The sequence below is a fragment of the Carcharhinus amblyrhynchos genome, chromosome 15 (assembly GCF_965287045.1).
Source record: "Carcharhinus amblyrhynchos chromosome 15, sCarAmb.v2.hapA, whole genome shotgun sequence".
Classification (NCBI taxonomy): Eukaryota; Metazoa; Chordata; class Chondrichthyes; order Carcharhiniformes; family Carcharhinidae; genus Carcharhinus; species Carcharhinus amblyrhynchos.
In genome coordinates, this window is record NC_137338.1 from 36,426,221 (window position 1) to 36,438,516 (window position 12,296).

Below are 12,296 nucleotides of genomic sequence, written 5' to 3' on the forward strand. Positions count from 1 at the left end.
CTTTTAAAAGACTGAGCATGCACAGAAACCATATTACTGTTCAATAAAAATGGACAGAGAATGACTCATTTGCAAATCATGTTAAAATGAAATGTGCTATTACAATGTGTTTTAAATGGGGATACCTAGGATCATACCATGAAATGGGTTTTGGGGCACGTCAGCCATGTTTTTGACCAAAAGACAATTCAATGCTAACTTTCACAATATTTTTCCTACGTGTCATGTCTCCCTTGTGAATACTGGACATGTCATTAACAAGCCATCCAAGCACATTGGTACATCAGGGTAAGTAAGGATCTTTAGCAACATCCTTCATGTTGAATGCTAGTGTCTGGATGCAATGTGGCTTGGTGTGCATAGTGGGAGGGATTCATAGAATCTTTACAGTGCAGCAAGAGGTCATCCAGCCCATCACGTCTGTACTGACCTTCCAAAAGAGCATCCCACCTTGGCCCTTTCCTCCAACCTATCCTCAACCCCCCACATTTACCAGAGTTAATCCACCTCACCTACACATCTTTTAGACACTAAGGGGCAATTTAGCATGCCAAGCCACCTAACCTGCGCATCATTGGACTGAGAGAGGAAACTGGAGCACCTGGAGGAAACCCACACAGACATGGGGAGAACATGCAAACTACTCATCACCCAAGGTTGGAATCAAACCCAGGTCCCTGACACTATGCCACTCCAAGGTCTGGGTGTAGCATGAGGAAATGTAGCAGTGATATGATAACCTTTCCCCACATTACAACAGTGGCTATGACTTTTAGAATATAAAGTGCCTGAGATTGTGATGGGTGCTGTATAAAGTCTTTCTATACGGTTGGCACTCTTGCACCAAGTCTCTACTTAACAACCCATTCCATCTTCAAAAAAGGCCAGCCAGAGCTCCCAACTGTAAAGAAAGACTTTTACACAGCACTTTCACAATTTCAGGCACTTTATAACACTTAACAATCAATTAGCTGGGTAAGTGTTATCACTGCTATTACTACAGAGGGATTTCAGGCTGCCATTTGATTGGCAGAGAGCAGTTATATACACAGGAACAAGGAATTTGGAGGTAGTATTTGAGCAATCCTTAGGACAGAAATTCATTTTTCCTAAAATGAAGGTCATGTTTCTAGAAAAACAAGCTTTAAAATCACTCAAGGCTATTAACAAAGTTAGATCCAGTCTCTAACCGCAACCAGAAATGCAGAATTTCTTCCATCAAAACTAAGGCAGTGAGAGGGGGCTCAAATGTTGGGGAAAGATATAACATTAAGAATGCAGTCTGCCTCTCTCCAGGTCATAAAAGTAAAAGGAGAAGATTAGATAGAGATTGAAGTAAGTTGAAGTAGATGGTCAAATAGAGATTGTCAGTGGTCTGAGGCTCCAACAGAATAAAGCATCATTAATACAAGTAATATTCATCAGTTTTTCCACATACTCAACAAAAAATTAGTACGAACTCCAGGTATCAGTTTTATTTTAATGGGAATGAACCTCATTTATCTTTGTTCAGAATAAGCATTTTTAGTTTTCAAAATATAGTGCTAATTATTAGATATAACAAACTATTGCTAAGCACGTGCTATACAAATTCTCCCTGCTGCATACTATACTCAAAAAAAATGTAATGGGAAACAACAAAAACACGCAAAGGAAAATGCACTAGTACTGCTCTGGGTATTTTACTAATTAACTACAAAAATTTAATTGTTGAACTATTTAATTCAGCAAAAATACAAGTGCAAAGCGCCTTTATAAATACCTTGTGGTTCTGGAAGTTCATCAATTGTCACAGAACTCCGCCTTCGATTTGAATAGTTGTGTGAATAGTGAGTTCCATCTGAATTGAAATCTTCCAACAGCATGACATCAGTGCCTAAAATAGTTTTATATAAGTAAGAACAGCAACATTTTGTGACATTGAATACCAAAGAGGTGGTTTCCATGAACCAAGTTCCATTAATAATCTATCCAGTAAATCAGGGCTCTTTAGTTGAACCATGTTCTAAAATAGATTAACAATTAATCTAATAAATCAGAGTGCCTTTAGCAAGAATGATTCCACAAACAGCAATGAGATGAATAAGTAATTCATTCGCTGGTTGGTGGAAAAATGTGGCCAAGGAGTTCTAATAATACAAGATTTTCCAACTAAATTGCAGCAACAAGATGATAGGATGTAGGTTCATCACTTCTAAGGATCGTACATCTGAAAATGCAGAACTCCCTCAATTACCTAGGTAATCCTAGATCCCGAGGTAAATCTAGATTAAATGTTGTTTTCTTGAAAGAATACTAGATCCAAAACCATATAGCTCAGAGTGAACCACAAATCATGGTCTGTTTTTTGATATGAGCCCCCACAGAACTGGAGTGACTCAGCACTGGTTTGGGCTAAGCCTCAGATGTAAAAGCTCAATATGGAAGCCTATTTTCAGAAGAAATCCCCCAACACTAATGCTTAGAGCCATTAAAGGGGCAAATGAAAGTTTGGTTTCTTAATTTTGTTGAATATACAATTCTGTGGAAAAGCCAAGGAATGCTAGTGAAAAATAAAGGGGAATGGAGTGTAATTGATAAAACTGAATGAAACAAGGTACCTTATGATTTCCAGTGAAAAGGCAAAGGCAGGTAGAAGAAAAAGGACAGGACAAACCACCTACTTTCCCTCCATCAAGAAGAGATGAAGTCAGCAGCAGAATAAAAACAAAGGATAAAACTTGTACTATGAAAACTTTTCAACACGCCAAATTCAAGAGCCTGTACTCTTCAGTAACCCTTAGCTGGGTCATGCCCCAATTACCAGCAGACCCAGTTAGTTCTGACCCTGCGTGGCCCTGGAGCATTTTCTGTGAAGCTTTCCAGACTATGCAGGCAGATATCTGAAGCTGTATTAAATAATATATCACACAGTTACATCAAAATGCTTTAACAATCCCAGCTACAACTTCATGCAAGATAATTCAAATGGTGAAGTATATGATGCATGCATTATTACATTTACAAATGGTTATGGTAGTTTGACAATCTTTAATACAGCTTATAACTTCTGCAACACAAAGTAACGATTTGTATTTAGAGAGTGCTTTCATTCACATCATAAAATGAACAACGACACTTCACGAGAGCATTGTACAGCAAAACTTTGACAATGAGCTAGACATGGCAATATTAGGACACGTTACTGAGCACGGTCAAAGAGTTAGATTTTAAAGCGCTTCTTAAAGGGGGAAAGCAAGATAGAGAAGCGGAGAGGCTTAGGGAAGGAATTCAAGAGCCCAGGCAAATGAAGGCACAGCCACCATTGGCACAGCACTGAAAACCAGGGATGCTTGAGAGATCTGACTGAGAGAAGCACAAAAGTCTCAGGATTGAGAGGCTGGATAGATTACAGGAATAGGAGGAGCAAAGCCATGGAGAAATTTGAAAATCAAGGTGAGAACTTTAAGATTGAGTTGTAAAGTTGTAAAAGAAAGCAGATCTGCACAATGCCAAGAGTAATCTCAACTGCAAATAGTCAGAGCAATTACCTGAGTCCTGAGAAAAGCTGAATCCTGTATCTCCAGTACTACTGCTGTGTCCTAGTGACTGTCCACCAGCCATCATGGCTGTGAGATGAGGAGACAATCCCAAATCTGTCCAAAGAGTCAACAGAATGTAACGTTACATTCAATGAAGGAGTTTTAAAAATCAAACATTTGGTTTACGCACTCAGGCAAACCCAATTTTAATCATTCCTACAAATTTTTGGATGGTATTTGTACGGAAATTCTTTGTAAAACATGAAAGTGAATCATCACTTGCGTAACACTTTTGCCAGGCTGAAGACTAAGGCCTTAGCAACGCACCATAGCAACTACATCTTTCCAAGCTATAGGAGATGGCATCACTCCATCTCCACAAAATTCTTATGTCTGTAATATTCTAAACAAACTATTGAAATTAGTTATTTGAATGGTTTGTATTTCTTAGCACTTTTATAATCCTGAATAATGGAAGGATCGATAACTGCTTAAAAACCAGCAATACAGTTGTTAACAGTACCAGTGTTAGGTAACTCATTCTGAAAGCCATGCACTGCCCCAATAGCTAGAACAGCAAATACATACTGTGTAGTACTCAACTATTATAAAGGAATTTAGCGGAGTCTCGGGCCACTATTTTCGTGGAGGGGAGATGTTAATTGGCTGGAGGGCAGGTTGAACAACTAATGAGCAGCCATGGATTTAGAAGTGGAGGGAATACTGAGCAAGTGTTAGCTTGATTTAACTGCACTACAGCAACTATTACCATGGCTGACGTTTAACTTCAAGAAACCAAGCAACAATGATGAGGCCTGGGGCAGGGCTGCCGCACCTTCTGTTAATCTGGAGATCTTTCCAGAGCCTGTGAAGGGGACAAGGGAAGACCTTTTTTTCCCCAGAGGGTGGATAGAGAAGGCCACCCTTCTACGACAAGCAGGCATCAGCTGTTGTGGTGGCTAAGAACATTAGCAAACAAAGCGCATTCAGAAGGAACTGGGTGCAATGCTGGTAAAGATTTCATCATTTAATTATTATTAGTGGTTGGTTGATTATGTTGTTAAACAGTGTTGGGTATCATTTGTTTAAGGACAGCACAGATAAAGAGTCAGTCCCATTGTTCTGATCTTTGGTCACCCCAGGGCTGGAATGGGAGAAGGACCTCTTTGTAAGTCTGCTACTGGACTTGGCCAAGCTGGTTATTAGTAAGTCCAGGCAGCAGGCGATCAAGGGGATCATACAGTCCCACAATCTGCCCTCTTCCGTGGCTATATTCAGGTGTCCCTAGAGTGGGATCATTCAATGTCCACTGGATTGCTTGAGGGCTTCTGCAATCAGTGGACACCACAGGGGCTGAAGTAGATCATCAGCCTCAAAACCACATCTTGATTTAATCATATAACATATGAATTAGAAACAGGAGTAGGCCACTCAGCCCTTCGAACCTGCTCCACCATTGAATAAGATATTGGCTGATCTGGTTGTAACCTCAACTCCACATTCCTGCCGACCCGATAACCTTTCACCCCGTACTAATCAAGAATCTCTCTAGCTCCACCTTAAAAATATTCAAAGACTCTGCTTTCACTGCCCATTGAGCAAGAGAGTTACAGATACTCACGACTCAGAAAACATTTCTCCTCATTTGTCTTAAATGAATGATTCTTTATTTTTAAAAAGTGGCCCCTTCCTCTAGCATTTTGTTTGTGTGACAGTGCCTCTTCAAAGGGATTGTCAGTTTGGTTAATTAGTTGATTTGATTAGTTTGTTTTATTTTACAGATTTAACCAAGAGATATAAAAGGAGTCAGCCCCACACTCCTGATCTTTGGTCAAGAAGGTCATGTAGCCCAACTGCCTGTCCGCTCATCCACAGTTACATCCGTGGCCATGTGTCCCTGGAGAGATCCAGTGATGGCAATGAAAACCTGTGTCTGCAGACCCTATGTGTTTTGAGTTGAACGTATGGTCCATCTCTTACACAAAAGGATACCAGTAACCTGCAAGATCCTGAAAAACAGCAAACTCTGCAGCTGATTCTCAGAAAGGCTCAAGAGGCAAATAAATCCCACATTACAGTGATTACTGGGAAGGCATAGCAGGTAGAGCTCCAATGTGTGAGGTTTTGCATCTTGAGGATACAGAGCACTACGAACATCTGCCTGAAGAGCCTGCACATTGGTTAGCACTGTTGCCTCACAGCGCCAGGGACCCGAGTTCAATTCCCGGCTTGGGTCAGTGTCCGTGTGGAATCTGCACATTCTCCCCATGTCTGTGTGGGTTTCCTCTGAGTGCTCTAGTTTCCTCCCACAGTCCAAAAATGTGCAGGATGAGTGGATTGGGCATGCTAAATTGACCCTTAGTGTCAGGGAGACTAGCCAGGATAAGTGTATGGGGTTATATGGAAATGGCCTAGGTGGGATTGTGGTCAGTGTAGATTCGATGGGCTCAATGGCCTCCTTCTGCACTTTTCTAGGTGCAGTCCCCTGGGTGCAGGTTTAGCAATATCCCAAGGTAGTTCCATCTTTGCTTTTTTTAAAAAAAAGTATTTCACGGGAAGCGAGCCTTGCTAGCTAGGCCAGCATTTAAGTTGCCCATCCCTTATTGCCCTTGAGAATCCCAGTACCCATCCATAATTGCCCTTGCTGGCAGATCCTATGCTAAGAATATAATCATAGAGTGTTCCTGACCCTCATGCTCTCCCCCTCTCTCAGCAGGATGTTGATGCTCATTGCCCCTGCGCTACACAGGCATGTACTTGAACATTCTCCCCACAACCTGTGCACACTTGATGGTACGCATGCGCCAAAGACTGAGTGCCCCTTTCAGTTATGCTTCAGTTTATGGATCCACCACGGTATGGCAATGGCTGGCTCACCACAGTGCTGCCATCTCCACATACCTGGTCTGCCCTTGGCAACCATGCACTCAACAAAATCCTGGCCCACCACCAGCTCTTAATTTCTTTAATTAGCTTTATTCACAAATTAGGTGGTTTTCCACATTTAGCCTTTCCATGTCTTGATGAAACTCCTAGCGGCAGAAAGATGATGGAAAACTGACATACTGGCCAGCAACGCCCTTTCAAATGCCTGCTTTTCCCCAATCCACTGCCCTATGAGTTCATGCTATTTAGACGCATGGCGATTACCTGTTCCCACATGCACTTACTTCAGTCGTCGGGGAATATATCCCTGGTCCCCAAATAAGGTACCCTCATCTTGTCTCTTCCCTCCCTCCCCGAGCAAGGGGAATTAGAGTTGGGGGGGCGGGGAGACAAAAGACAAAACATGACAGTGAGGCTGTGCACCGATAGTCCTACAATGCAGCAGCACAAGGTGTTTACAGCAGTAGGTCCATCATCAACATCGGTAAACACAATATATCCACATGATGTCAAGCGGCTGGAAAACACCCACTGGTTAGGGACCAATCCTTAAGGAAGTTCGATCAGGTGCCTGGGCTTTTCTTGCTAAAGAATGATTGTTGAATATGAAAAGCAGATTCCATTCACAGTTTCCCCACAGTTGAATGTACACTACAACACCAGAACGGGTTAACAAAAGAGGATTCAAATTCAGAAAGCAATCAATCAGTCTCATGAAAATGGAATTAAAATTTTATAAACTGGTGCAGCTGAAACCTGCTGCTGATTTATTTATTTTGTCATGTCACTGTAAAAGCATGACAACGCCACCAGCCTGCAACAAGCACAAACATTGTACCCAGGCACTCGCTCCTTGCTTAAAAACAAATTCTACAGTCATTTTGACATGTAGTCAGTCAGAACTGCAGCAAATTGTCACCGTCTCAGCTCCCTCTCTCACCAATCCCCTTCCGAGCAGCATCAATATTCCTCTTAGCTGTAAGTCAGGATGACAACACACTGCAGCAGGACTTCTCCCCATTAATTGTGGGAATGTTGTTCATTCCACTTGGCTTTTTAATGAGAGATCTGACATACTGGGAATAAGCAAGCTCTATATCGGATCTAGATAATTTAACATTTCAGAAACCTATTTATTGATGCTCATTGTGTCCAGGTTGAAAGGTAAACAGGTGGCTATTCAATTTCAATCCACGTGAAACTGGTGAAGCAGACTAAACTGGTGAAGCAGACTCTTGCAGGCTATGTGATGGAAACAATTTCTTATTTACAAGAGGCATGGAGCAGTTTAACCTCTTCAAATCTCTGACAGCCATAGTTATTCCCCACTAGCAGCAACGTATGATTAACATGGCAAGTATGAAAAAGCAAATGACAATAAACACATATTTTCATGTTGCAGTCATCATCAGTAGCATTTCACCCACTCCCTTTCCCTGGGTTACCTGTGATGCGATTGGAGATGCTGAATAATCTGGAAGTCCTCTGACGTTGAATAAATGAATCCCTGTAGTATCTGTCACCAAAGCACATCCCCAGCAGCTCTCTGCGCACTGTTTTATTCCACAGTCCATAGATAAGTGGGTGACAAATTGCACTAGTAAAGGATAGCCATATTACCAGTGTCTCCACTCCTGGAGAGACACTGCCTTTTCCGTGAAGTGCCTCTGTACTAATCACTATCATGTAGGGGCCCCATGTGACAGCAAAAGCACCAATCACAATCAATATAGTTGTCAAGGCTTTGCATTGATTGGCTGAATAAACTATGTTATTGATGTTATTCTTTCTGCTCCCTGACGAAGAGGTAGAAGTGTTGGAATTTTTTCTCTTGTCCTTACTGGATTCTTCTTGCACGACTATAATAGTTCCACAGTGGACTTTCCGGGCTTTCAGCCTGGCCACACGGAATATAAAGCCATAGCAAATGACCATGGCTAAAAATGGCAACAGTGCACACCAAATCTGCCAGAAGGCAGTGTAGCCTAGTTCTTTGTACCATGCAGCTACGCAGATCCACTTGAACTGGTCAAACTCAAATGCAGACCAGCCGAAGAGAGGAGGAAGACATCCAATCAGCGAGTGCAGCCACACGTATGCAATCACAACGACAGCACGATTCCCAGTTATTTTCATGGGATATACCATTGGATAAACAACAGCATAGTACCTGCATTGAACAAAGGGACAAAAACATTTTAGCCATCCTTATAGAATCCCTACAGTGCAGTAGGAGGCCATTCGGCCCATCAAGCCTACACCGACAATGCTCAGGCCCTATCCCCGTAATCTCACATATTTGCCCTGTTAATCCCCTTGACAGAAATGGTCCATTTAAGATGGCCAAACCCACCCATCTTTTGGACTGTGGGAGGAAACCGGAGCACCTGGAAGAAACCCACGCAGACATGGGAAGAATGTGCAAACTCCACACAGATAGTTATCCAAGGCCAGAATTGAACCCGGGTCCCTGGCACTGTGAGGCAGCAGTACTAACCACTGTGCCACCCATTTTACTCAACAACTCAAATCACAAAACTACTATCTTTGCTATTTGCACAGAAATTTACTAAAATCTAAGAGTTATAGCAAACATAGTTGAGCTGAAGTTAATGAAATAGTAACAATTAAAACTCAATATTGCAATTTCAATTTAGTTCAGATATTTACTTTTAAATCAGGTTTATTCTCTACAAGAACACAGTTCTGGTCCTGAATCATTGACAAAATATACAGGCAATTCTATTTGAAAAGGAACGGTGAAAACAGAGAAGTGTCACACCAACAGACCCCGATCTGGAGTTTGCAGGATTCCAATAGCCGACTGTCAGCCTTCTGGACTCTCTCCTTTCCTTCTTCCGTACATACTCGATGAATGGTATGCTTTGACTGGATGGCTCTCAAGGAGCGATACTTATCATTGTATCCCAATACATGTGACAATAATAAATCAAATCAACCTACACTGTCCTTATTCCTCTGAATCTGATCCCAACTCCAGGATTTAGTGCAAGAAATCCTGAGGTTGTGATCTGTCATCACTGCTCTGCTACAGACTGCACTATGGACTCTGAGAGCTGACAATTGTTAAAGTCAATAAATCTGGTAGTTTGTCCCCTTTATTGCTCCAGTATCATCGTTAGAAACCATAGAAAAAATTCCTTATTCAGTGAGCTGTAACTGTTTTTTTAAACTATGATCTGAGTATTAACTGCTGTTAATGAACAATGTCTTAGTCCAGGAAAAAAATCATTTTTATTTGCATGGCGTTGTTAAATGTCACCATTATCATTGATTTCTAGCTTGCATTCAAGTAGATTTTACTTTTAAAAATAAAACTTGGAGTGTTTGTTTATGATCCCTTCACACACAGTGTCTATCAATTTTGGCTCTCAACTTTTTAAGAAAAGATTCAATTTTACTGCATTTCATTTCCTGGTTGACTGTGAAAGTTTTTAAATGTGATTGGATCTTTGGACAGATTGAGGACTTCACTGCAACTCCATGCCAGGAATCCTCACTAAACAACGTTACAATCAATTGTTCAGTAAGTAGTCTCACAACATCAGGTTGAAGTCCAACAGGTTTGTTTGGTAGCACAAGTTTTCGGAGCATTGCCCCTTCATCAGGTAAGTGAGAGTTCTGTTCACAAATAGGGCATATAAAGACACAAACTCAATTTACAAAATAATGGTTGGAATGCGAATCTTTACAGGTAATCTAGTCTTAAAGGTACAGACAATGTGAGTGGAGAGAGCGTTAAGCACAGGTTAAAGAGATGTGTATTGTCTGCAGCCAGGACAGTTAGTGAGATTTTGCAAGCCCAGGAAAGTCGTGGGGTTACAGATAGTGTGACATGAACCCAAGATCCCGGTTGATGCCATCCTCCTGTGTGCGGAACTTGGCTATCAGTCTCTGCCCAATGACTCTGCATTGTCGCTTGTCATGAAGGCCGCCTTGGAGAATGCTTACCTGAAGATCAGAGGCCGAATGCCCGTGACCGCTGAAGTGTTCCCCAACAGGAAGGGAACAGTCTTGCCTGGTGATTGTTGAGCAGTGTTCATTCATCCGTTGTCATAGCATCTGCATGGTCTCCCCAAAGTACCAAGCTTCAGGCCATCCTTTCCTGCAGCGTATCAGGTAGACAACATTGGCCGAGCTGCAAGAGTATTTACCGTGTACCTGGTGGATGGTGTTCTCACATGAGATGATGGCATCCATGTCGATGATCCGGCACATCTTGCAGCGGTTGCTGTGGCAGGGTTGTGTGGTGTTGTGGTCATTGTCCTGAAGGCTGGGTAGTTTGTTGCAGACAATGGTCTATTTGAGGTTGTGCAGTTGTTTGAAGACAAGCAGTGGGGGTGTGGGGATGGCCCTGGCGAAATGTTTGTCTTCATCAACGACATGTTAAAGGCTCCGGAGAAGATGTCATAGCTTCTCCGCTCCAGGGAAGTACTGGACGACGAAGGGTACTCTATCCGCCATGTGCCGTGTTTGTCTTCTGAGGAGGTTGGTGCAGTTTTTCGCTGTGGCGCGTCAGAACTCCTCAGAAGACAAACACAGGACACGGCAGACAGAGTACCCTTCGATATCCAGTACTTCCCCGGCTACAACATCTTCTCTGGAACCTTCAACATGTCACTGACGAGGACGAACATCTCGCCAGGGCCATCCCCACACCCCCACTTCTTGCCTTCAGACAACCACGCAATCTCAAACAGACCATTGTTCGCAGCAAACTACCCAGCCTTCAGGAGAACAGTGACCACAACACCACACAACCCTGCCACAGCAACCTCTGCAAGACGTGCTGGATCATCAACATGGATACCATCAACTCACATGAGAACACCATCCACCAGGTACACGGTACATACTCTTGCAACTCGGCCAACATTGTCTACCTGATACGCTGCAGGAAAAGATATCCTGAGGCTTGGTACATTGGGGAGACCATGCAGATGCTACAACAGCAGATGAATGAACACCGCTTGACAATTATCAGGCAAGGTTGTTCTCTTCCTGTTGGGAACATAGAACATTACAGCGCAGAACAGGCCCTTCGGCCCACGATGTTGTGCCGACCAGCTTTTAAAAAAAAACACTAACCCACTAATCTAAACCAATCCCATTTCGTCCATAAACCTATCCACAGATCTCTTAAACGCCCCCAAACTAGGCGCATTTACAACTGCAGCTGGCAGGGCATTCCAGTCCCTCACCACCCTCTGGGTAAAGAACCTACCCCTGACGTCAGTCCTATAACTACCCCCCCTTAATTTAAAGCCGTGCCCCCTCGTGCTAGCTTTCTCCATCCTAGGAAAAAGGCTATCACTATCCACCCTATCTAAACCCCTAATCATCTTATATGTTTCAATAAGGTCCCCTCTTAGCCGCCTTCTTTCCAGCGAAAACAACCCCAAATCTCTCAGTCTCTCCTCATAGGATCTCCCCTCCATACCAGGCAACATCCTGGTAAACCTCCTCTGCACCCTCTCCAAAGCCTCTACATCCTTCCTGTAATGCGGGGACCAGAACTGCACACAATACTCCAAGTGCGGCCGCACCAGAGTTGTGTACAGTTGCATCATGACGCTGCGACTCCTAAATTCAATCCCCCTACCAATAAACGCCAAGACACCGTATGCCTTCTTAACAACCTTATCTACTTGATTCCCAACTTTCAGGGATCTATGTACACGTACACCTAGATCCCTCTGCTCCTCCACACTATTCAAAGTCCTCCCGTTAGCCCTATACTCAACACATCTGTTATTCCTGCCGAAATGAATTACCTCACACTTCTCCACATTAAACTCCATCCGCCACCTCGCAGCCCAGCTCTGCAACCTTTCTAAGTCACCCTGCAAACTATGACACCCTTCCTCA

At 42.9% G+C, this 12,296-nt stretch overlaps 1 protein-coding gene across 3 annotated transcripts in view; it reads right to left on the reverse strand.

Annotated features, from left to right (window-relative positions):
- The window catches only part of gpr161b (G protein-coupled receptor 161b), a 29,965-nt gene that overhangs the window by 6,900 nt on the left and 10,769 nt on the right, over positions 1–12,296 (reverse strand). For all 3 annotated transcript variants that reach the window (XM_080203818.1, XM_080203815.1, XM_080203816.1), the window contains exons 3-5: positions 7,853–8,577; positions 3,531–3,635; positions 1,763–1,876 (exon numbers count right to left, since the gene is read on the reverse strand). In XM_080203818.1, the coding sequence (XP_080059944.1) occupies positions 1,763–1,876; positions 3,531–3,635; positions 7,853–8,577 (944 nt within the window). The remainder of the gene's footprint in view (positions 1–1,762; positions 1,877–3,530; positions 3,636–7,852; positions 8,578–12,296) is intronic.